Source organism: Notolepis coatsorum (genome assembly GCF_963971535.1).
Source record: "Notolepis coatsorum genome assembly, chromosome: 11".
Taxonomy (NCBI): Eukaryota; Metazoa; Chordata; class Actinopteri; order Aulopiformes; family Paralepididae; genus Notolepis; species Notolepis coatsorum.
Window position 1 is genome coordinate 113,757,789 of NC_140175.1, and position 23,962 is coordinate 113,781,750.

A 23,962-nucleotide genomic window follows, 5' to 3' on the forward strand; every position below is an offset into this window, starting at 1 on the left:
TTTATTAAAGTTGTTAACCACATCATCCATATTGCTAATAGTTTGCTAATCAGTGTCTTCCTCTTTATATACTATCTCCCAATTTTGTAGTAGCAAATCATTTTTGAAAGCGTTCATTGATTCTTCAGACCACATCATCCATATTGCTAATAGTTTGATCATTTTCCATAAAATACTGAGGATAGTTTATTTGTCTTGATCCATTCCTGATAATACCATTTAATATATTCCAAACACCTTTAATATTATATTTGTTGTTATCTAATATTCTACTATAATGATCCTTCTTAAATCTTCTCATAATATTAGTCATCTTATTTTTATATTTATTTTCTGCCTCTTTAGTTCTATGTTTTATAAATTCTTTATAGTGTATTTTTCTTTTTACATGCATTCTGTAATCCCCTTGTGATCCATGGGCTGTCTGAGTGTTTATGTTTACTGCTATATTCTTTTATTGGACAATGTTTGTGATATAATAAGTTAAATATAGATAAGAATGTTTCATATGCTTTATCAGTGTCTTCCTCTTTATATACTATCTCCCAATTTTGTAGTAGCAAATAATTTTTTAAAGCGTTCATTGATTCTTCAGTCCTTACTCGTTTAAATTGTAGTTTATTGTCCTGCTTGTTTTCTGTGTAGTTGTTGTCATAAACTGTAAAAACTGGTAAATGGTCGCTGATGTCATTTATTAGTAATCCACTCACTGTATTGTTTTCTATAATGTTCGTAAATATATTGTCTATCAGAGTGGCACAATGGGATGTGATTCGGCTGGGTCTTGTGATTTTTGGATAAAGGCTCAAACTATACAATGTGTTGATGAATTCCTCAGTCATTTTATGTTTGTTTGGATTTAAAAGATCAATGTTAAAATCCCCACAGATGAAAATAGCCTTTTGATTATTTGGTTGATTTTGGTTCTCTCAGCACCAGGCCTTCCTGGCCCACCTGGAGCCACTACGCCCCCTGCAGGCCACACCGTGTCGCTGCATCTGTCTGGTGCACCACCACCCAGAATTCACTCACTGAGGAGAGGAGGGAAGGAGGGAGGGAGGGAAAGAGGAGGAATGAGATGGATGGAGAGAGGGATAAAGGAATGAGAGAGTGTCAATTAGGGATGCATGAAATACCATAACTACTTAACATGTATACTGGTATGAGATATCAAGCTATAGACTGTTTCAACTTGAGAACATGTACAGTATACTGGTATGAGATATCAAGCTATAATAATGATATCATTTATTTGGATAGCACCATTCATACAGGAATTGCAGTCCAACCCCACAATTGACTATGAGAGTACAGCGTGGTACACCAGTACCCCTAAGTACACCGGTACCCCTAAGTACACAGTACATCACAGCAAAACTACAGACATCCAAAAATAAATGGATTTGGACTGTTAATTCATCGTCGTCCCATACCCATGTTGGCCACTCCCAGTTCTTAGAACTAAATTGGTTGTCAGTTGAAGACAGAATCAATCATTTGAAGCTGAGTATTACCCAAAAATGTTTCCAAAGTATTTAAAAGATGATTTTAAACTCGTCAGGGAGACCCATGGCTATGCTGCCAGCAGAGCCAGTGGAGCGGATAGTGTCCCCTGTAGGATTAACCTGTTCCACACCATGTGAAAATCTGCCTAAAATATATACCTAGGTAAATGGAATATTGCTCCACTTCTACAAGGGCTATTTGCATGTTCTTGGTATCTAGGTACATCTATGGACCTCAGGGAATGTATTCACAGTGTCAGAAATATTGTGTCTATTACTAGGCTTTCTTAAATTGTGATGAAACAAAGGAGAATATGAATTATGATTTTTCTTTGCATCTTTGACAGTGAATAACACCATGATGGTAATGACCAAAAGGAAATTAATAAAGGGAAGATGATTAAACCGAAGGTTCTGTGGATACAGTACTGAATTCTCCCATCCGGACCAATGCAATTTGAAATATTATTATAGAATATGATGCTTATAAATTACCTTATTATAGCCAATTCGCACATTTATATATATATATATTATCTTTCAAATGCCCGAGTTCAATTTGGATTTAGTATCACCAGGCGTGTAATAACAGATAATGAAATCTACTGTAATCTAGTGTACTTTTTAATTTCCCCCACAGTGCAACCGTTTTGAAACTAATTTCAGATCTAATTGTTCCTACATGCTAACACTAGGGAAGAGAAACTAACTGCGTTTCAATATTTGTCAAAAACGTTACCTTTTGTGGCTTATTATCGCGAATCATAACAGTTATTGATATGATTAATTCAGAACGCTTAACTTTGAACCCCCACAGTATTCAATCAATCAATCCTACGTGTATTCAGTCATGGTCCCGGGTAGTCATAGCAACGAGGACGCCTTGGTGATGACGTCATCTTCAAGCGTCATTGTTTACAGCAGCTGGGGAAGCACGCTGGATACTTGGAGTCAGACAGTAGCTACTGTAGCTCCTCCCGAGCTGAGCTGAGCTGGGTTTCCTGTACATAGTTCCATCAATATAAAGTGTATCCATGAACATACGAGCATTCCGTTTGTTTCTCCTCGCATCCGCCATGACCGGGTAGAGCAGCCTGCGTCTCTTATGATCCTTTCAGCTCTCTACCGTTGGACATAATAGCAGATTTCATCTTTGAATCGATGACTGGCCACGATGGGACGGGGCCTCTGCTGGTCGACTTCGGCTTTCCCCAGGCGATGGACTCTGGAAAAGCGGATAGCTTCGGTTTCACCCGACTTCATGTTCAGGTTATCTGACAGGAATAACCTAAAAAGTTCCTCGGATTTCTGGTGAGTTTCATTTTTAGTTCCAGGAAGTCGTGAATTATTATGTTGTCTCTCATGTTTCTACATGTTGAAATGTTCTTTTTGGAGATCACCCGTCAGACTGATTGATTGATTGATTGAAAACTTTATTAACAGATTGCAGAATGAGTACAGTACAGCTCAATACACACAATTGTTAAGGGGATGCAGACCAGAGAAAGACTTTCGTCTTGTTTACATCAGGGTCCCCCATTTTCAATTCATCAGGACATATATGACATGAATGAATGAATGAATGAATGAATGTGTTACCTTTTTCTGTGTTAACTCGAACCTTAGTAAGAGTACAGGAGAGTGTTATCTTCACTCTAGGGCCGAAGTGGTCATGTACAGTCACGTACTGTTTTAACGTACTGTCCGGACTTCGGGGTAAATCCCTCTTGATGTGTGGTGGTGACAATAAACCACTGGAAACAGTTATCTTCAGGACTGTGCATTTATTTCCATTGTATTCTTCATATCATGCTGTTGACTAACGTTACATATCTCACAACAAGCTACCTGCTTCTGTTGTTCTTCCTGTGTACAGTCTGTCTCATCACATATTCGCTCCTTGCGTAGCTGACCTGTATGCGTGGGTGCCTCCCTCTTAAAGGAACAGACCATAATCTTATAACACTACCCCCACTCTGGATGGCAATTAACAATTAAATATAATAACATTCCAGCACCCCTATGACTACACACAAAATATCCTAAACAGATTACATAGACCTTTTTTTTCTTTTTCTTTTGAACACCCCTTGAGTCTCTGGAGTCCTTTAGGGTCACAATGCCCAAGAACATCTCCCCTTGACGGAGTAACAGTCCATAAGAAACAGTCCATTATAATCCTTAAGATAGTTGTTTCCCTTGAGAACAGGGTGAAATTGTGGAAGGTAGTGCAGTGTTAGGAGTTTAAACAGTCCACCTCCTTTCAGTGCTTCTGAGGTTCCAACCAGCGTTTCCGTTAGCCGGTAATTACCGGTATTTGTCCGGCAAAATCTCTTGAAGTCCGACATATTTAATTTCTCCGGTCTTAATGTCCGGTGAAAATAATTCCCTGAGTCTAAGCACAATTTGATTATTTGAATTGTATTAAAATAGGCTAAAATTAAATAGCCTATGCGATGAACGAAACGATCATTACATTTGTTTCCTCGTTGCTTCTAATAATGACAACGACGTTGTCAGCGAGAGCTTTAAAAACGTAGGTCTCGGTTCGCTTCATCGGACCAAACGCGAACCAAATATAGGAAGTGATTATTATTACCACTGCTCGCAGCACTCACTGCAAAACAAGCACACTGCATCTAATCTCTCTATCTATCTATCTATCTATCTATCTATCTATCTATCTATCTATCTATCTATCTATCTATCTATCTATCTATCTATCTATCTATCTATCTATCTATCTATCTATCTATCTCTCTATCTATCTATCTATCTATCTATCTATGTCTGTGCATCTTGGGAAGAAGGAAGAAAAAACGCGGCTTATTATTATTACCGAGGCGCGCGGCTTATTATATTATTAAAACGGCTACTTGTGGGCACTCATAAAAACACCGTGGTGTACAAGTTGTTTAGCGAGAGGATGGTGGTAATGTGCTTCAATAGAACAATGGATCAATGCCATGTCAAAACTCGGCTCCGCTGATCTGGGCTCCGCAGTACACACCCAGACACACACACACGCGCGCGCGCACACACAGGATCGCAGCCACACACACATTTCCACTGTCCAATAGACAAGCGCCCTTTTCGACCGCGTGACATTGAGGTGGAGAGAGTAGTCACGCAAACCACAATAATGTTGCCGTCTCTCTGCTTTCTCAGTTCTTCGCTTGATATAATTAATACAAATGTCCAATATAACGGAATTCGTTAGCTCATAAAAATGTGATTATAACAGACTGCTGTTTAGTGTCGGACCGACTGCCACATACGCGGTCTATTTTATTTCAAGTCAGCAGCAGCACGGAGACGGAGTATCGAGGGACTTATTTTATTTGGAATATATTAATGACTGTATACGCAAAAGTAGCCTAGTTTTAAGTAATAATATTATAAATCTACATGCCTTGAGGATGACATTCTTTATATAGCCTGCCTATCAATTGTTTTAAAGCTTAATAAACTATGACCGGAATTAATCTCATTTGTCCGGTAGTTGAAATCTTGCAGGTCACGGAGACCGGCAACAATTTTTTCTAACGGAAACCCTGGTTCCAACACACTCTGAAAAAGAAGCATGAAACACACCCACAACGCAACGAATACAGCCCCAATATAACCACAGCTCTAACTCAATATTTAAGGCAACCTCCCAGTATCCTCTCTAGATTCTAACTGAGTAAAACACCTGCTTCACCTGTTCACCCCAAAATAATTGTATGGTCTCACTTTTCTCACCGTAAACAAGATCACCACCAAAGTAAATTTACTCATGATGCCACAGTGCCTCAAGTTTTTTTTTCTTTAACCAAAACAATACAAAGTCTTTCAAACAACAAACTCCTTTCAACAATTTTTTCTTTAAATAGGAGTAATATAACTTTTTTTTAGTAAGTCACCCACTCTCCATATTTATCTGGGGGTCTCCTGGTCCTGCTAGACCTGCCCCTGGATGTTTGGCACTGAGTGGAGTCCATAACCGTTGCTTTTTGAGTACGTTGCACTGCACTACCCCCACTAGCATGAACCTCCTCTGTACTCGAGGAGACTTGGGCTGTGTGTGGCGAAGAGGGGAAAGCAACAGGGCTCAAGGGAATGTCTGTAGATGACTCTGCTTCCTGTCCGCTATCACTCCCCGCCGCCGTATCCGGGAACAGATTAGCCAGGAACAGGTCAGAGTCGATGAGGCTGGTATCTGGAATGGGTGGTAGAACCTCAGCAGGGTTCCAGACTTGTGCTTGTTCGATGACCCAGACATTATCCAACAGGGTACGGGAGTGGTATGGTTTGAGTTTGTCATGGTGCACTACTTTGACTTTTGCCTTAGGCCCCTTTTTGATGCGGTACACCAAGTCGTCCAGTTGGCCTAGGACAAAGTATGGCCCCTCGTATGATGGCAAGAATTTCCTCACCTTATCTCTTACTCTCTTGGTGCCTTTTACTAGGTGCCAGACAGCATCACCTGTGTGGTACAGAGTGCGGCAAACGTTCTTGTCATATTGCTTTTTGGCCCGTTCCACAGACTGACCTAGGGCATCTCTGGCGATCTGGTGAGCAAGCTCCAGCCTTTCACGGAGCTGAGTGACATACTGTGGAGGAGTCTGGGCACTTTCATGGCCGGGTGGCAGACCAGCCACCAGGTCAATTGGCTCAGTCACTTCCCGCCCAAACAACATCATGTTGGGGGTAAACCCAGTGGAGCTGTGCTTTGTTGCCCTATAGGCCATTACAGCATAGGGAATCATGATATCCCAATCCCAGTGGCAGCGTTCAGCTGTTGTGGCTAAGATATTTTGCAGAGTGGCATTGAAACGTTCAACCTGCCCATCAGACTGTGGCCTGAAAGAAGTGGTGCGCGTCTTGTCTATTCCAAGTAGTTCACACATTTTCTGAAACACTTGTGATTCAAAATTGGTGCCCTTGTCACTGTGCAAAGTCTGAGGTGCTCCAAAACGACATACCCATTCAGAGGTGAATACTTCAGCGACAGTTACAGCCTGCTCATCTGGTAGGGGATAGGCTTCCACCCATTTGCTGAAGTAGTCTTGAACTACTAACACATAGCGACTATGACGATCAGTCTCGTTGAGGGGGCCCATTATATCCAGAGCCACTCGCTCCATAGGTGCTCCAACGCGGACAGTGCCCATGGGGGCCTGGGGTGTCTTAGAGGGCCTGGCTCTGGCAGCACAGCTAGTGCATGTGCGGCACCACAGCGTGACATCTTCTCTCATACGATACCAGTAGTATCTTGTCTGCAGACGGGTGAGAGTCCGATCCACTCCAAAGTGACCCCCCACAGGACCATCATGCATTTGTTTCAGGACATCTGACTGGTACATACGAGGTAGTATTATCTGAGGGTAGAATATGGTTTCCTCTGCACAATAGAAGCGTCGCACCAGAATACCTTCTTTGAAATACAGTCTTTTCCACTGACTCCAATATGTTTTGGTGGCCGGGCTATGAGGTGAGATCTCCGCCCATGAGGGACGTTCTGTTCCCTGTTCCAGCGCTTTCCTGATGGGAGTGATATCAGGGTCAGCTATCTGAGCCTCCCTCAGCTGCTCAACGGTCCAACCGTGGAATAATTGCGCCTCTGTAGTCTCTGTGAGAAGAATCCTTTCTTCAGTTTGTGAATTTCCATCAGACCTTAAGTCCTCCACACATGTGCTTCCCATTCCAGGGGATGGGGAGTCCACTACCCCCACTAAGCTCAACTCTATGTCTATGGGATGAGCTTCAGTAGTTCCTGCTGTCACACTACCGCCCAGGTCACACTGCACAGCCTGATGTCTTGACTTTTCCATGTTCAACAACGGGTCTGGCACTTTGCAAGGGCAGAACTGACGACAAGGCCTTCTAGACAGAACATCGGCATTGCAGTGCTGCCGTCCTGGGCGATGGATCACCTTGAAGTTGTATTCACCAAGCTTCTCAAGCCATCTGGCTAGCTGTCCCTCAGGCTCCTTCATCCGTATTAGCCAGCGGAGGCTACTATGATCCGTGCGGACGGTGAAGGATCTTCCCAGCAGGTACTGGCGGAAGTGTGATGTGAATTCCACCACGGCTAGCAACTCCCTCCGTGTGGTACAGTAGTTTTGTTCAGTCTGGGAGAGTCTTCTACTGCCATATGCCAGCACACGCTCCTCACCGTCCTGCATCTGAGAAAGGACAGCTCCGATTCCAGTGTCACAAGCATCTGTGTCTAGAATGAGGTCCCCGGTATCAAGGGGGTAGCCAAGGACAGGTGCAGTGGTAAGTAGTTGCTTTAGTTTATCAAATGCCTCCTGGCATTCCTGTGTCCAGTGGAAACGGGCATACTTTTTGGTCAGGGCATGTAGAGGTTGAGCGACAGCAGCAAAGTCTTTTACAAAACGTCTGTAGTATGACGCGAGGCCTACAAACTGGCGGACCTCACTGACGTCGGATGGTGTAGGCCACTCTCTGACTTTCTGGACTTTCTGTGAGTCGGTAGCGACCCCCTGCTCGGAGACGATGTGCCCGAGGTAGGCTACTTGCCGTTGGAACAGGCAACACTTTGCTGGTTTCAATTTCAACTTGGCTTGGCGCAGTCGGTCAAACACCTGGGATAGCCGCTGCAGCATTTCTGGTACATCTTTTCCCAGTGTAATGATGTCATCTAAGTATACTAAGCAGGTCTCCCATTGCATGCCAGCAAGGACGCGGTCCATTAGACGTTGAAATGTTGCTGGGGCGTTACATAGCCCAAACGGCATGACATTCCACTCAAAGAGCCCCTTCCTGCTGCAGAATGCTGAGGCCTTGCGTGCTCTGGGGGTTAGTTCCACCTGCCAATAGCCAGATGCAAGGTCCAGAGTGCTGAACCATTTGGCGCTGGATAAGGTGTCCAGAGTATCTTGAATACGAGGTAATGGGTACGCATCTTTAATAGTACAGTCATTCAAAGCCCTGTAGTCCACACAGAGACGATAGGTATCGTCCTTTTTGCGTACCATGACAATGGGCGCGGCCCAACTGCTGTGGCTGTTACGGGCGAGTCCAGTCTCGAGGCTCTGCTGTATCTGCTGGTCAGCATTCAGTTGTTTTTCCTGGGCCATGCGGCGGGGGTGTTGTTTCACTGGGACACCTGGCAGGGTTTGAATGTCATGTTGCACTAGGTTAGTACGGCCTAGGTCAGTGGGTCCTGTAGAGAAGATGTCGCCGTAGTCTTGCAGGAGCTTCGCTAGACTGCACTTTTCCCCGGTAGTTAGCTCAATGGAACTCTGGGCGTACAGAGTGGTGAGATGTTCTGGCACGGTGGGGAAGGCATGGTCGGACTGTTGGGATTCAGTGATGATGGTAGGGGGCTCCATTATCTCAACAGACTGGAGAAACCCTGCTACAGCTCCTTTCTTGATGGTAACATCAGTGGTTCCTGGGTTAAATACTCTGATTGGTATACTCTTACTGGGCTGGGCTCCTACTAAGACCCGGGCCACCAGCAATCGGTGCTTCTCAACAAAGCCTTTTGTAGGGCATAGCATCACTTCTCCTTTCACAGGGGTCCGGAAATGAGCATTTCCCGGTATAATGTACTCACGTCCTGGTGCTAGAACTGTGGTGCGAGCTACTCTTACTGCATGTGCTTTCGGCCTGTTGTCCGGATGGAAGTATGGTATTTGTTCACCGAACAACACAATCTTTCGGTTGCCAAAGTCCAGATGTGCTCTTGACTGCTCTAAGAATGGATGGCCCAGGATGGCCTCAGCACTGCCTGGCAGGTCGGCAAGTATGAAATCTACACCCACAGTCTGGCTGCCAATCTGAACAGGTAAGTGAACTTCACCCAAGGCAGGGACATTCCCAGGACCAATGCCATGCAGGGACTGTACAGTTGATGGCTGGATAGGTGGTCTGACCTCCGGGTGGATAGAATTATAGTATCGCAAAGGCAGCACATTTCTCCCTGCCCCAGAGTCTAAGATGGCACAAATCTCCATGTCATACATCAGCAGGTGGATACACATTTCTGGGCTCTCACCTTTGGCTTTACCACTGGACCCTCTGCATGCATTTTGGTTTTTGGAGACATTCAAAACTGTGTCCGCCTGCAGCTTAGTTGGGTTTGTTAGAGAGTGGCAATTACGCCACATGTGTCCAATACCCGAGCAGTTGTGACAGCGGATGCTATCCCAATTTGTATCTTTTTGTCTCCTTTGTTTGTATTGCGCGGGGTGGTTCTGGTTCTGCTTTGTGGGTGCTGGTGCTTCACCATTATTTCCCTCAGCTTCATCAGAGTGGGCATAATCGCGCACCATAGCCATTCTGGTTCTCCGCTCAGCTACATTCCGTGCTCCAGTCTGCATGAGCTGTGCAACGCTGGTAGCTGCTCTCCTGGTAGTTTCATAACGACGAGCAATGTCGTAAGCTTGGGCTAATGTGCGAGGTCGGTCTTCTAGGAGCTTCTGAATAATGTTGGCGTCCCCCATAGCATTAGTGAACACCTCAACACTGATTGCATCCTGCTCCTTTTCAGAACGGTCAGCGTATGCAATAGACACTTTCTCATATATGTCGTCCCTCAAGATGTGTAGTGCCTCACCTGGCAGGCGGATTCGTTGCCTTAACTCGATGGCAACAGCCACTGCATACTCTGATGATGGGCCATAAGCAACCTCCACCTCCTCAACAATGTCTCTGTAGTCCCAGCGTGCTGACCTTGGGTTGCGGTGGACCACTGCTCCTGCTGCACCTATGAGACAGAACCTCAACTGGACACTGACAGCCATAGTGTTCTCTGACCAGCGATTAGCCTCAGCACAGCTCTCAAAGCGCTGCAAGAAGTCCTTCCATGGTGTGGTGCCATCATACTGACCCGGTCGTAGTGTAGGAATCCTCTCTCGCTGAACACTGTCGTCCTCGCTGTCTGAAGACAGGTTGTACTGCACACGCCGGGGCAGCCGGCCACTTGGATGGAAGCCTGCTCGCCTGCGATGGGACTGATCATAGCCATAAGTCACAGCTTCATTACCTCCATGGACCGGTGTACTCTGCCTGTGGTGTACAGCGCCCTCTGGCTGCACCTGACGGGAACACACACCCGGTGTCACAGGGGTGGAAAGCAGGGTTGCAGGTTCAATATGTGGGGAATAGACTGTCACATTGTTCATAGGTGTGCAGCGTGTGCTCTCCATAAAGGCTGCTGGTTTAGCAGCAATGCAGGGGTTAATGTTATGGGTAGCTGCATCTCCTATGGTCATTGAATGCATTTGTCCATACAACATATTCATATGGGGAGGCTCAGTTCCATAATGACTTTGCTGCATTTCAATGCCACTGTCTCTCATACTTTGATCATTCATATGAGCAAAGGGGTTTGTGCTTGACAACGACAGATGAGCATGTGGGTAATTGTCACTGGCCATTATCAATGGCTTATTATGTGCAGTAAATGGGTTTGACATTGCACCAGTAGGGGGCAGCTGATCCTCTGTTATGAACGGGTTGAGGCTTTGTCCATGTTGGTACTTCATTTCACGTCTCAGGTTAGCGACATCAGACTGAGAGTACATGGTTGTAGTTGTGGGGGTTAACATGAATGGGTTAGAGTAGTTGGTCATTTCCCCGTCAACGTTACTTCCATGGGCCGTCATCATCTCAACTCAGTTCATTGACTGACGAAATTGCCTCGTGCGTCCTTTAGCATGAGTTAGCATGAGCTAACTATACGTGTCCATAGTTTACAACTCATTGATGAAATCAGGATTTTTCATATCCCGGACTCGAGCCCCCAATGTTACCTTTTTCTGTGTTAACTCGAACCTTAGTAAGAGTACAGGAGAGTGTTATCTTCACTCTAGGGCCGAAGTGGTCATGTACAGTCACGTACTGTTTTAACGTACTGTCCGGACTTCGGGGTAAATCCCTCTTGATGTGTGGTGGTGACAATAAACCACTGGAAACAGTTATCTTCAGGACTGTGCATTTATTTCCATTGTATTCTTCATATCATGCTGTTGACTAACGTTACATATCTCACAACAAGCTACCTGCTTCTGTTGTTCTTCCTGTGTACAGTCTGTCTCATCACATATTCGCTCCTTGCGTAGCTGACCTGTATGCGTGGGTGCCTCCCTCTTAAAGGAACAGACCATAATCTTATAACAAATGAATGAAAACTTTATTTAACAGATTGCAGAATGGGTACAATACAGTACGGCTCAATACACACAATTGTTAAGGGGATGCAGACCTGAGAAAGACGTTTGTCTTGTTTCCATCAGGGTCCTCCATTTTCAATTCATATAGACATTTATGACATACACAACATACATGACATTTATGGCATAGGGACATACAGGTATTTAGTACTGATACATTTGTGACATAAACGGTATTCAAATATACAGTACTGTTACCCCTAGATCCTGACAGAGTATATACATACGGCTGGGAGGAGACTGTCTATTAGGAGGTGGTGGGGTTTTGGACATTTACAGGGGCCAGTTTCGAATTGCAGCCTCCCGTAGGTGCTCTTTAAGAGCGGTTTTGAATGTGGGTAGGGATTCACACTCCTTTACAGCTTTGGGTAGGGCGTTCCACATTGATGTGGCATAATTGCGAAACGTGTTTAGTCCCTTGTTTGAGCCGAATCTGGGTTTAACATGATTTGTGGAGCTCCCTCTGGTGTTGTGATCGTGGTATTCACTGACCTTTGGGAAGTATTTTGACATGTACATGGGTACCTTGGTCGTGTAGTGTATCTTGTAGACCAGGCCCATTGCAAGTTGCTGTACTCTGTCGTCTACTCTAAGCCATCCTATGTTGTCAAAGTGGGCAGGGGTGAGGTGGGTTCTAGGAGTAAGGTCAAGCAGTAGTCTGAACAGTTTGTTTTGAGATGTTTGTAATTTTGTTTTTAGCGCCTTTGAGGTGCTTTGGTACCATGAGGTGCAAGCATAGTCGTAGTACCCTTGAATGAGACGTTGTAGTTTGTTTAAGTCGATCCTGAGTGAGGCATTGTCTGCCTTTAGCACCTCGATGAGTGAGTTGTTGTACTCTACAAATGTATTGTGCCAAAGAACATTTACAGTAGCCAAAATGTATATTGCCTTAAATTGTATGTGTACTCTTCCCTGCCTTGCTTGAGTTGATAACATGACTACTACCCGAGACTGGTGATCATAATATACCTAAAGTATTGACTTGGCTTTGTTGGGCCATCAAAATGCAGCGTCACTACGTCTGCCACAACGTCTGCCACAACGGCTGCCACAACGGCTGCCCCTTGCTTAGCGGTGATGACATTATCCCCAAACTGATCATCTCTTGATGAGACATCACTTTTCGGATCTGATTTCTGAGCCAAGTAGTTTATGTTTATGTTTATTGCTATCTGCACTTACAAACATACATTCTGGAATAAAAGAAGTCAAAGAAGAATAGTTTAAAATGTGCAGGAAAGGTAAAAAAAACCCAAGGGCTTATAAGCGCCCTCCCCTCTTAAACCTATATATGATAACTGCACAAACCCCCCCCCCCCCCCCCCCCCACATTATGCACAAACACATGCGCATATCCCTCTCTCATACACAGATACATACAATACAGCATTATACAACTATTATAATGTTGGGGGAATTTTTTTTAAAGACTTTACACAAATACACATGGATACTATCGACACGATCTGTAGTTCTTTTTTAAGCTTACTTTTAAATATATAAAGTGGAACATGTTTCTATTAGATTTTGTATATCATTCCACATCACTGCACCTTGATAAACAAATGAGAATTTGGCAACAGAGGTCCTACAGAAAGGAATGTACAGTTTCCAGCTATTGTAATTTTGTTGAACCAAGCAATTTTGGACAGTTGGCCCTTACATTTATTTTGCAATCGCAGTAAAAGTCCTGTGCCTTTGTTCCAGAAGATGTCCTTTGTGTTTCTAAGTGAAGTAGGCTATTTAACCAGCTTAAATACCACATTATAACATGGACATGAGAACTTGCCGGAAGTTAAGATGACAACGTTAATATTTTGGGTGTGCTTGCGATTATGAAGATGTGGGGTCATGGAGGCGGCAGAGCATGTTATAAATGGAGGATTCTGATTACATAAATGTAATTTTTACCTTGTGTTTGTTCAAACTTAATTTGGGGGAAATGACAGTCTCTACCGCTTGACATTAGAAAACCAAGTATTTTGTGCGTTGTGAAGTGCTAGCATCTCTTGATAACATCACTACTACCTGAGACTGGCTATTGAACAGAACAAAAATGTTTTCCTCTCAGGAAAGGCGTCGTGGTGAGATGCGAGGGGATCAACATCTCTGGCAATTTCTACCGCAACAAACGTGAGTAAATGTTGTCATATCTCCGGGTTGCAGAGTTGCTTATCGTCAGTGATGTTTAACCACAGTAAATTATTCGAGTCTAACAACCATGATAATACTTTACATGCACTACCATCTGAGACATAAGCATTGCATACTAAATCAGTGTCTTTCACATTACTGGCTGTTGGGCATAGCTTTAATTTGATTGAAGTAGTCTTTTTGTGTCCATGTGTCTGAACAGTGAAGCACCTGTCCTCCCTGCGTAAAAGGATGAACACCAATCCTTGTCGTGGACCGTACCACTTCAGAGTTCCCAGCAGAATCTTCTGCAGGTAACTGTCCGAGCTAACATTTTAAAACAACCACCCACCCCCAAACTGTAGCAAACTTTTATTTTTATAAATGGTAGGAAAAGGTTTCCCCTTCCAAAGCAATCATGGACTAGGCAAATGACAACATCATGTTTATATTTTTGCTGCATTTAAATGGATTTAATGTAATTTGACTGAGGAAAGTAGCAGGATTTTAAGATTGGCATGGAGGGATCAAAAGATACTAGATATTATGAGGATAAACGAGGCTTTTGGACCTTGTTGCAAGATTTATTCATTCAGAATTCATGTTAGCCGGCACATTTGTCCAGTGCTCTACTGTGATGAGCACTTTATCCCAAAACTGATCATCTACTGATGAGACAACGGATCTGATTGCTGAGTTGAGTTCAGGACGTAATGTGCTCGGGTCAAAGAACATCACCACTGTAACATCATGCATGCATGGTATTGCTATTGAATTTCTAACTAGCGATTTAGAATCCTAATCTTGTTCTGTTCTGCGTCTGTACAAACCAGGCATGCTCCCTCACAAGACCAAGTGAGGACAGGCTGCCCTGGAGGCGTGAATATTTTAGGCAACCAACTTGTGTTTAGCGTTTCTCTGATTGGCCACTACGCCCATGTGACCGCGGCAGCGCGAGAGAGCTGCAGCGCGGAAATAGGCTGTCTATTGCCATTCTCTAAGACAAACTCTAACCTTAACCAGCTCCTTAACAGCGCCTAAACTTAACCCTTCTAACCTTAACCAACTCCGAAACAATGCCTAACCTTAACCTTAACCAACTCCGAAACAATGCCTAACCTTAACCTTAATAACCAACTCCGAAAGAATATTGCCATTCTCTAAGACAAACTCTAACCTTAACCAGCTCCATAACAGCGCCTAAACTTAACCCTTCTAACCTTAATCAACTCCGAAACAATGCCTAACCTTAACCTTAACCAACTCCGAAACAATGCTTAAAGTTAACATGCCTAAACTTAACCGGCGAAAGAATGCACGTACATTTTTTTTTAACTGTTGTTTGCCTCTGTGTCTGATGTTGATTTCTGTTCCACAGAGGAAGCCTATAGTGGTCCCAGCTGCACTTAACACTTCCGGCGCCAACAGCAGAGGGCGCTGATGGCCCTTCAGCGCCAGTGCTTTATCCAATGTAGGATAGGACTTATTTGCGAGTGCTTAAAATTAGGGATGCTCGATATTGGCTTTTTTACCGATATACCGATATTGTCCAACTCTTACTTTCCGATACCGATATCAACCGATACCGATATATGCAGAGTTCCCCCCCCCCCCACCCCCCCCCCCCCAAAACGGAATAATTTCAGGTAATTAACATTACATATCTTTCGTCGTGTAATTAACACAACATTATGCATACTTTGACAATAAATAAAATAATAATTTGTTCTTACTTGCTTGCCTGGGTAAATAAAGGTTAAATAAATGTAAAAAGAAAAAAACCCCGATACCGATATTTTCCGATATCACATTTTTATGCCAATATCGGCCAATAATATCGGTAGGCCGATAATATCGGACATCCCTACTTAAAATATATGAAATATAATAGCAATAGATCTAAATAACACAGTGATTGTCAGTGAGTTGCTTCCAGTCAACATGCACGAAACAGATAATTTTTTCATACATACATTTCCGTTTTATACCGTGATGAATATGAATATATTTCTAGAGCGTTCTGTCTCATCTCAATAAACTCCAGCAAATCGAGCTTCAATGTATTTAGTTAGAAATCGTGCCATTTGTCGCTTGATTTATGATCGTTTTCAAATAAACGCTAGATTATCAATATTATATGTGTCATCATGGGCGAACAGAAGCGGGGTCTGAAAAATCGATTCTCCGTACTTTGGTTGGCGCGAACCTCACACACACACACACACACACACGCTCTGATGGCGGTGAAAAGAACATCTGATTAACCCAAGATTGGTAACATAGATTCCTTACCTGACATCTGATGTAGTGCAAAAAGATTAATCCAATTCCTGATCGCCATTCCAAATATTGATCGCGTTTATTGATCCAACCTTATATGTCCAATACACATAATCCACGCTGCTCCGATTGTCCCCAGTCAATGTGTTATATGCCCGAGAAGGAAAACCTTGACCGGACTTCTTAGATTGATGCACAGCCCCAGCCAGAGGGATTCCAATGATGTGCAATACCATCAGGGAGACGTTAGGCGGCGGTATTTGCGCTTTGCGAGCTCAGACCCATTCCCAATGATAACGTCAGGCTGGATGGATGAAAAAAGAATGGATATAGCAAAAAAAGAAATATTGATTAAAACCCGGGATTTCTCGGGTCTGGCGCCCAGAGCATGGCGAGTTAACCCGACTTATCTTGGGTTTGGCCTCCAAAGGGTTAAAATAGTGAGTCTGAAGCCCACTCGCAAGGTGACATCATAATAGACAAAGTATTTACTTGGTTTTGTTGGGCCATCAAAATGGAGCGTCACTACATCTGCTACAACGGCTGCCCCTTGCTTAGCGGTGATGACATCTTTATCCCAAAACTGATCATCTCTTGATGAGACATAACTTTTCGGATCTTGATTCCTGAGCAGTCTGGGACGATGTAGTTTCCAGCTATTGTAATTTAGTTGAACCATTAAATTGTCCAATCTTTCGCCGTCGATTAACACATTCCCGGCCAACCACGGACATGTCCGTGTTTCGGATCCAACGGTTGAGGGCCAACCACGGGTTGTTTTGGCTTTTATTCCATTGTAATATCCCACTCAATGTCACCCTGCAGCACTGCAGATTTACCCTACTCTTGGAATTCGGAAAAGTGCATTACCGGCCAGATCCTCGTAGGGGCGCTGTCTCAATAATGCAGTGTTCCCTGTGGCAGAACAGATGAAGTTTTTTTTCATCATGCAGTGAATTTTCCTGCTAGCCTGAAGCTATGCCTGTAGCATGTAGCTTGGAATACCTTTTGCGACGCCGAATTCAGTATGCAGTAAAGGAATATATCATCAGCCAATGGACATATGGATCTACCAGATGGCGATCGATAACTGGGAAATCCTTTTTGCAGTCCAACCGGTCACAGGTAAGAGCTATTTGACGTCAATTACAGCCCAATCGGGCCTTGCTTTGATAGCCATCCACCCGGTCAGCGAATTAGGCTACTGAGGCTAATGCCGTTATTGGTAATCAATAATCAGAAACGACGTCCCCCGCCCCCACCCCCTTTCATGCAGTCATGGTGGACCATGATACCGATCAAATGCATTTAGATTTTTATCTCTAGCTGGTCTATGGCCGAAATGCCATTCGATTTAACGTTATTAGCTTAGCGCCGTGTAACTCGCCTTCCAGGAAATACCCCAGAACATTTTGCTATATAGTTCATATTCACAACGCTATAAAATGGGAACGTATTGATGAAAAAATTATTTGTATAAGGCATATTGAAGGGACGGTTTATAGTGTCAATTGACAATGAGAATGGACAGATAGCAATACTATAAAGTATAGATTTAGCTCTACAAACAGCCTCACGCACAGGGAACAAAATAAGCACCCGCCAAACGCCAATGGCGTGTAGATTTCCTCTTTGGCTGGTCAATTACAGAGGCTACTCAGCCACTCTGGCGTGTAAAATAATTGGGAGCCATATGAGCATATTAGAGTATTATATCAGGGCTATACAGTGCGAGCATTTCACTCGTATTTGCCTCTAAAAATAGATTTGTGCGAACCGGAAAAATCATTTAGGAGCACAGTGTGCGAGTAATAGTCTTGCGTAGTTGGCGTGTCAACAACGCTATGTGCAACAAAAACTCAGCGAGCAGCAGTTCCAATTGTCTAACATGCTTTGCATCCTCGCCAGTTATTCCCACGTCGCACTAAAAAACAATAACTACTGTAATGTTATCTGCTAACTGAGTACTCTAACTAAGCTAACCTGCTACCGCTAACTACTGCTAACGCTAATCACTGGGGACGATCAGAGGCATAGTGAGGGAAGGGAGGGCTGAGAATCTGTCTCTCTCCGTCTATCTCTGTGTGTGTGTGTCTCGCTCTCTCTCCCTCTCCCTCTCCCTCTCTCCATCTCTCTCCTGAACCTATTTCATTAAAAAGGAAGATATTGATGGACAGTAGCTATAGTATATAGCTCAGTAGCTGTAACAGAATAATTGTATTATCTACTATTGATTAACTATTATTCAATAGCGTTTAAATTATAATGAATTAAATAATTGTATAAAGAATTTTCCATGTTCTGTCATCTAATAATATATTCCATTACCTTTCCTATCTGTATCAAAGTCAAAATGTTGGTATCGTGACAACAGTACAACATACAAAAGCAGCTTGACAACGGATATCCTTTGTGTCTAGTAGGCATGGGCCAATGTGTGATTTTGGTGATATGTGCTATTGCACAGATGTTGACCCTTAGTATGCACACGCACGCACAGTATAATATGCATGTAATAAATAGTGTGTTAATAAACTCTGTTACTTGAAAAAATGTCACTGTGCTCCTAAATTGTGCTCCTAATTTTTATTTTATTTAGGAGCACATGTGCTCCCTGGGGAAAAGGTTAGCATAGAGCCCTGTATATAGTAATAATAATAACACATGGCGATATACTAAAAAGCTATTTCGAATTTTTGGTTGGTAAAAAAAAATTGTTCCCTGCTCACGCACAATGAAAGTTTGTTTTGATTTGCTGGCCGTATAGAGTGGGATTAGACGGATCCAAATGGCCCCGAATGTGTTAAAGACGCACTTCTTCAATCATTATCTGAAATAATAATAAAAGAAAAACTAGTGCTGTCAGGTGATTAAAAAAAATTATCTAATTAATTACAGGATTTGTAATTAATTAATCGCATATTTTCTTATTTAAAAAAATTAATCTTTTTCCCCCTCCTTTTTTCCGTTTTTCTCCCATCCCAATGTTAATCGTTATGCCAATTCCCAATCCCCTTCCTGGTCGTTGCGCACCTACCCCCATACAGTCGGTCTGGGAGGGGGCGGAGACTGTCACATGCTTCCTCCGACACATGTGTAGCCAATCAACCGCTTCTTTTCACCTGGCAACGCGGACTCTCACTGAGAGAGTGTAACGTGTGGAAGGATCACACTACCTCTCTTAGATCCTTCCCTCGCTGAGCAGGCGCCCCGACAGAACTGTAGGAGTCGCTGTTTACAACGACCCGGACCCACCCTCTAACACTGCCAATTGTGTTAGTATGATGGCCGGCCAAGCCGGTAGCAACGCCGAGAGCTGGGCTCGATACCAGTATCTCCTGCGTTGGTGACGAGCGACTTGCCCACTGCGCCACCCAGCCGCCCTTAATTAATCGCATTTTAATCGCATAACCATTTTAGGCCTGATATTCTATATTCTATAATCATATTTCAAATTGTAGGGCGGCTACGTGGCGTAGTGGGCAAGGCGCTCGCCACGAATGACGGAGACTCATTGCTTTCAGTTTAGCTGGCCGTCCGTACTAATACACATTGGCCGTATTAGGGGGTGGGAAACTGTAGGGTGGGGATCGGGCGTTGTGGACAGCGACTCCTACAGGTCGGTTGGTGCGCCTGCGCAGTAGAATCAGGAAGTGTCGGGGGCAGCGTGAGCCTCCCACGCGTTACTCCTCGCCACTGAGAGATCGAGCTGCGCAGGTGAAAAGATGCGACTGCTGTTACCTCAAGTACCGGAGGGGACTTGTGCTATGTATGACTTAGTCCACATTGCAGCCGGCTTGTGGGAGGCAAGAAACAGCGTTCGTGACAGGGGAGGGTTGAATTGGATTATACGAAATTGGGATGGGAGAAAATATAGAAAATGGGAGAAAAAGTGGATCAAAAAAAAAAATCATATTTCAAATTGCATGTGTCCGGATGGCAGAATTCAGTACTGTATCTACAAAACCTTCTGTTTAATCATCTTCCCTTCATTAATTTGCTTAGATTTTTCACGTCTGGTAAATTTTTGCATGGTGTTCTTCACAGCCAAAAAAATTTAAAATTTAAATTGAATTGATATTCTTATTTGGTTCATTACAATTTACTCACGCCTAGTAACAGGCACAGTATTTCTGACACTGGGAATACATTCCCTGAGATCCATAGATGTCCCTAGAATCAGATACCGAGAACATGCAAATGATTAGGGTTCTTTTTGGTGACCCCACACTTTATGTATCGCGTAATTTCAACATGAAAATAAGGAATATCAAAATAAAAGCACACGTCGTTGAACTTGATCATGCATAATTATTAGAAAATGAAATTACAGCACTATGTTACCATGTTACCAATGAAATTAATGAATATTATCAACAAAAGCAACGGAATTGTTTCTGTCTGCACATTTATAAAACGAGGCATATTTAGCCAAAATATGATGCCAGAACATGAAAAGAAAATGTGTTCATGTGCGCTTTGGCAGAGATCCGCTTCTACTCTGAAAATCCGGCAACACAGAGGTATGTTGATGAGAAGAGGACAAGCTTTCTCAGCGCAGCATTACACAACACTGGGTAGTCGTTCCGGACTGATATCCAGAACTTTGCGAGGGCCTGTCCAGTGAACTTGACTTTCAGTAGCTCGTCACACGAAAGATCATTGAGCGCTTCCTGCTCAGACAGTGGGAGGCCTTCTGCGTCATGCGTAATGAACGGATCTTTGATCCAGTTGTCCAAATTGTCCGTGCTCTCTCTCCGAAATTGTTGAAAGAGCCCTTCTAGTGGCTACAGATGATGGGCTTAAAATATTTTTTTGCAACATTCTGTTCCTACAAAAAGCCATCAAGCAGAGTAAATACCCCAAAATCTGCGTTCAAAATGGCGATTTAATACTCTGCCTCGAGATAGCCACCTCACTTCTGTGTGGTATAGCAGCTGATTATGCGCAGAGCCCATTTAATCGCATCCAACCGGCACCGCTTCTGACAACAAACCCATCCATTGCGAGTCCAGGTTACACACAAAAGACCAGACCCCCCTCCTGCGATTATACATGTGCAGGATGTAGTGAGGTGTGTATTGGAATACTGTGTCGGCCTCCGTTGATGAAGGGGCGACACATGGCAAATACACACAGCTGCCAGGTGGAAAACTCTATCTGAGTTTTTTTTGTTGCCAATGCGCACAGTCACCTACCTGTGACCCCACTTTGGGCCGCGACCCATAGTTTGAGAACCACTGTTCTATGCTATCCTCTTGAGAGCTATTGTAGAGTGCATTGGCACAGCCAGGCGGCTGCGTGAACACAAACTTGGCAGTTAGGAGTGTGATCACCATTTAGATGATTATCAATCGTGACTTTCTTTTTACCAGAAACGAATGCATGTGTAATTAATCTGCGCTCTGTACTATCCAAACATTATCATAAACGTGAACTTGCCAGAAGTTAAGATGTCAACGTTAATATTTTGGGTGTGATTATGAAGACGTGGGCTCATGGGAGGGGCAGAGCATGTTATAAATGGGAGAATTCTGATTAACATGAATGTTAATTATTTTACTTTGTTCAAACTTAATTTGGGGGAAATGACGGCTTCTCCCGCTTGACATTAGAAAACCAAGCATTTTGTGTTGAAGTGCTAGCATCTCCTTTTCAACATGAGAAATGGTGCTAATTGTCGTAAGCATCTTTTGGGAACAAAGTGTATTCAGATGTAACTTGAGCATCTTTACAAACCCTTCCAAAGGGAGTGATTGATTGTATGTATTATTTTTGAAACCATAATTGATGGTTCTTTCTCCTTGGTCCTCAGTTGGCCCTCCTTGGTCGCCTGGCCCACGAGGTCGGCTGGAAGTACCAGGCTATCACAGCCACCCTGGAGGAGAAGAGGAAAGAGAAGCTCCACTATAGCCAGAAAAAGACCCTGCTCAAGATGACCAAGCTGGCGGAGAAGAACGTGGAGAGCAACATCTCTAAATACACAGATGTTCTCAAACAATATGGAGTCCTTGTCTGAGCTGGTTTCCTTTGGCCAATACATGTTTATATAAAGTATTGACTTTGTCTATTCCTGTTTGAGAGTTGCACTTTATCATAAAGTGAATTGTTGCATGGGTATCAATGCAATTGCTCCTCATGCCTGGGTTTTTGATGGGTTAATCTATAAATTAGGCGATGTAGGTTTCCAGCTATTGCAATGAAATTAATTATATCTAGCTTGCCACTGCAGTAACGTTACTACTACACTGAAGTCATATTGCCTCAAATACATGGCGAGATAACGTTAGCAAGCAATGACACCCCTGCTATATTGACAAAGCTAGCTAACGTTAATCATATTTTACACATCAATGTCAACCTGGCGGTCTTGGGGGGCGGGTCGCCGATTTTCAAACACCATTGTAGTTAAAAGCACACGCGCCTGGTTGATTCCACCTCGGCCCTTCAAAAAGCTGTTCCTTTAGCCAGCGGTAAGCTACTGTTAAAAGTGATTATTAGCGCGATATAAACGTAACTATGCCAAGACGTTTAATCTTTTGAGGCGTTTCTAGCCTCGCTAGGTAAAAAGGTAGCTGTGTCTTGCGCCCCTTGTCACGTGACATTTTTCTAATGGAAAGTGGAAATTAATTTCCAAAAGCTTGGACATACATTAACATTAGTACTGGTCGTTATGCTGCGCTTAATTTTCACAGCAAATGAATAGGAAACCTATATTACTTGAAAGGGTTTATACATACTGATGGGTACCGGTCAATTAAAAATGGTTTTGAAATTAATTTAGAAAGTATTATTGTGTTGGTATTGAATCTTATAATTACACGTTTTCTCTTGCAGCATCTATTTGGCATAGCAAATAAGTCAACGGATGACTGAACAGAAAATTAAGTTGTACCAAACGTTTAATAAAAACATTGAACACTGCTTGTCTGTCTGCATGTTGGTGCTACTGCTGACTATGCACTGATTTCACCTTTGACCTCACAACATTGCCCATATAGGAGAATGGCCACAGAGGTGAATGGCAGCTCAGCTCCTCCTGCCAAGAAGGTAGAAGAGCCGATGGACACCTTCTATGTCCGTTAGTAGTTGATGACAAAAGAAATCTAAGAAAAGGTTCCTATTCAAAATATACAGCATGAAATGAAGTGTGCTTGTGTGACGAAATGCCTCATGGTGTACTGGCACTGAGCAATATGTCATTTAAGTAGGTCTGTCCACTAAATACATTCTTCCTCCACTAGTAGATAGGACTTTGTCAACTAATTGATGTATTGATTTAAATCCACACATTCATAACTTGTGTCTCCCGCAGTCGTCAGAACGACCTCTTTAAAACCGAGTGCTTACCAGAGATATACTTTAAAAAGATTTAAATAACTCATTCATTCAATGGGGGGGGGGGGGGGGGCATAAAAATAACAACAAAGACCTAATTGACTAAGACGGTGCCGTCCTCTTGACACATAACATAAGATAAACGGTGAGGCTTGTGTGCATCAATATACGACTTGATGAATTGGAATCGAGCAAATGTATTTGAAACATACATATCATTATGTAACAATAATAATACACTTTATTTGTATAGCACCTTTCATACAAAAGATGCAGCTCAAATAGCTTCAGAAAACAGAAAAAGATAGCCATAAAATGAGCACATACGTGCTAATATATAAAATCACAGTTTTTCACATTAGGATCCAACATCCCAATAGGCCACCTTGTTTATGGTTTGATTCAGTAAAAAAAAAGTAAATTAGTAGAATATAATAGACATAAAATGAGCACATAAAGTGCAGACATATAGAATCATTTATTTTTGGGCTTTCTATATTTTTCACCCATCCCAAT

At 43.2% G+C, this 23,962-nt stretch overlaps 1 protein-coding gene across 1 annotated transcript; it reads left to right on the top strand.

Annotated features, from left to right (window-relative positions):
* The first annotated feature begins 2,496 nt into the window (after nucleotides 1-2,496).
* LOC311237276 (uncharacterized protein) lies at nucleotides 2,497-23,032 on the top strand. Its single transcript, XM_084325080.1, has 4 exons — nucleotides 2,497-2,816; nucleotides 13,767-13,828; nucleotides 14,052-14,142; nucleotides 21,924-23,032. The coding sequence occupies exons 1-4, from the start codon at nucleotides 2,680-2,682 to the stop codon at nucleotides 22,045-22,047; spliced, it is 414 nt and encodes a 137-aa protein (XP_084181206.1). The 5' UTR covers nucleotides 2,497-2,679; the 3' UTR covers nucleotides 22,048-23,032.
* Nucleotides 23,033-23,962: the final 930 nt, after the last annotated feature.

What these genes read in the sequence shown, in the direction of transcription:
- LOC311237276 (XM_084325080.1), top strand. Translation starts at nt 2,680, where the DNA reads ATGGGACGGGGCCTCTGCTGGTCGACTTCGGCTTTCCCCAGGCGATGG. An exon ending in CAATTTCTACCGCAACAAAC is followed by an intron (nt 13,829 to 14,051) that starts GTGAGTAAATGT and finishes GTGTCTGAACAG; the next exon opens with TGAAGCACCTGTCCTCCCTG. An exon ending in CCCAGCAGAATCTTCTGCAG is followed by an intron (nt 14,143 to 21,923) that starts GTAACTGTCCGA and finishes CTTGGTCCTCAG; the next exon opens with TTGGCCCTCCTTGGTCGCCT.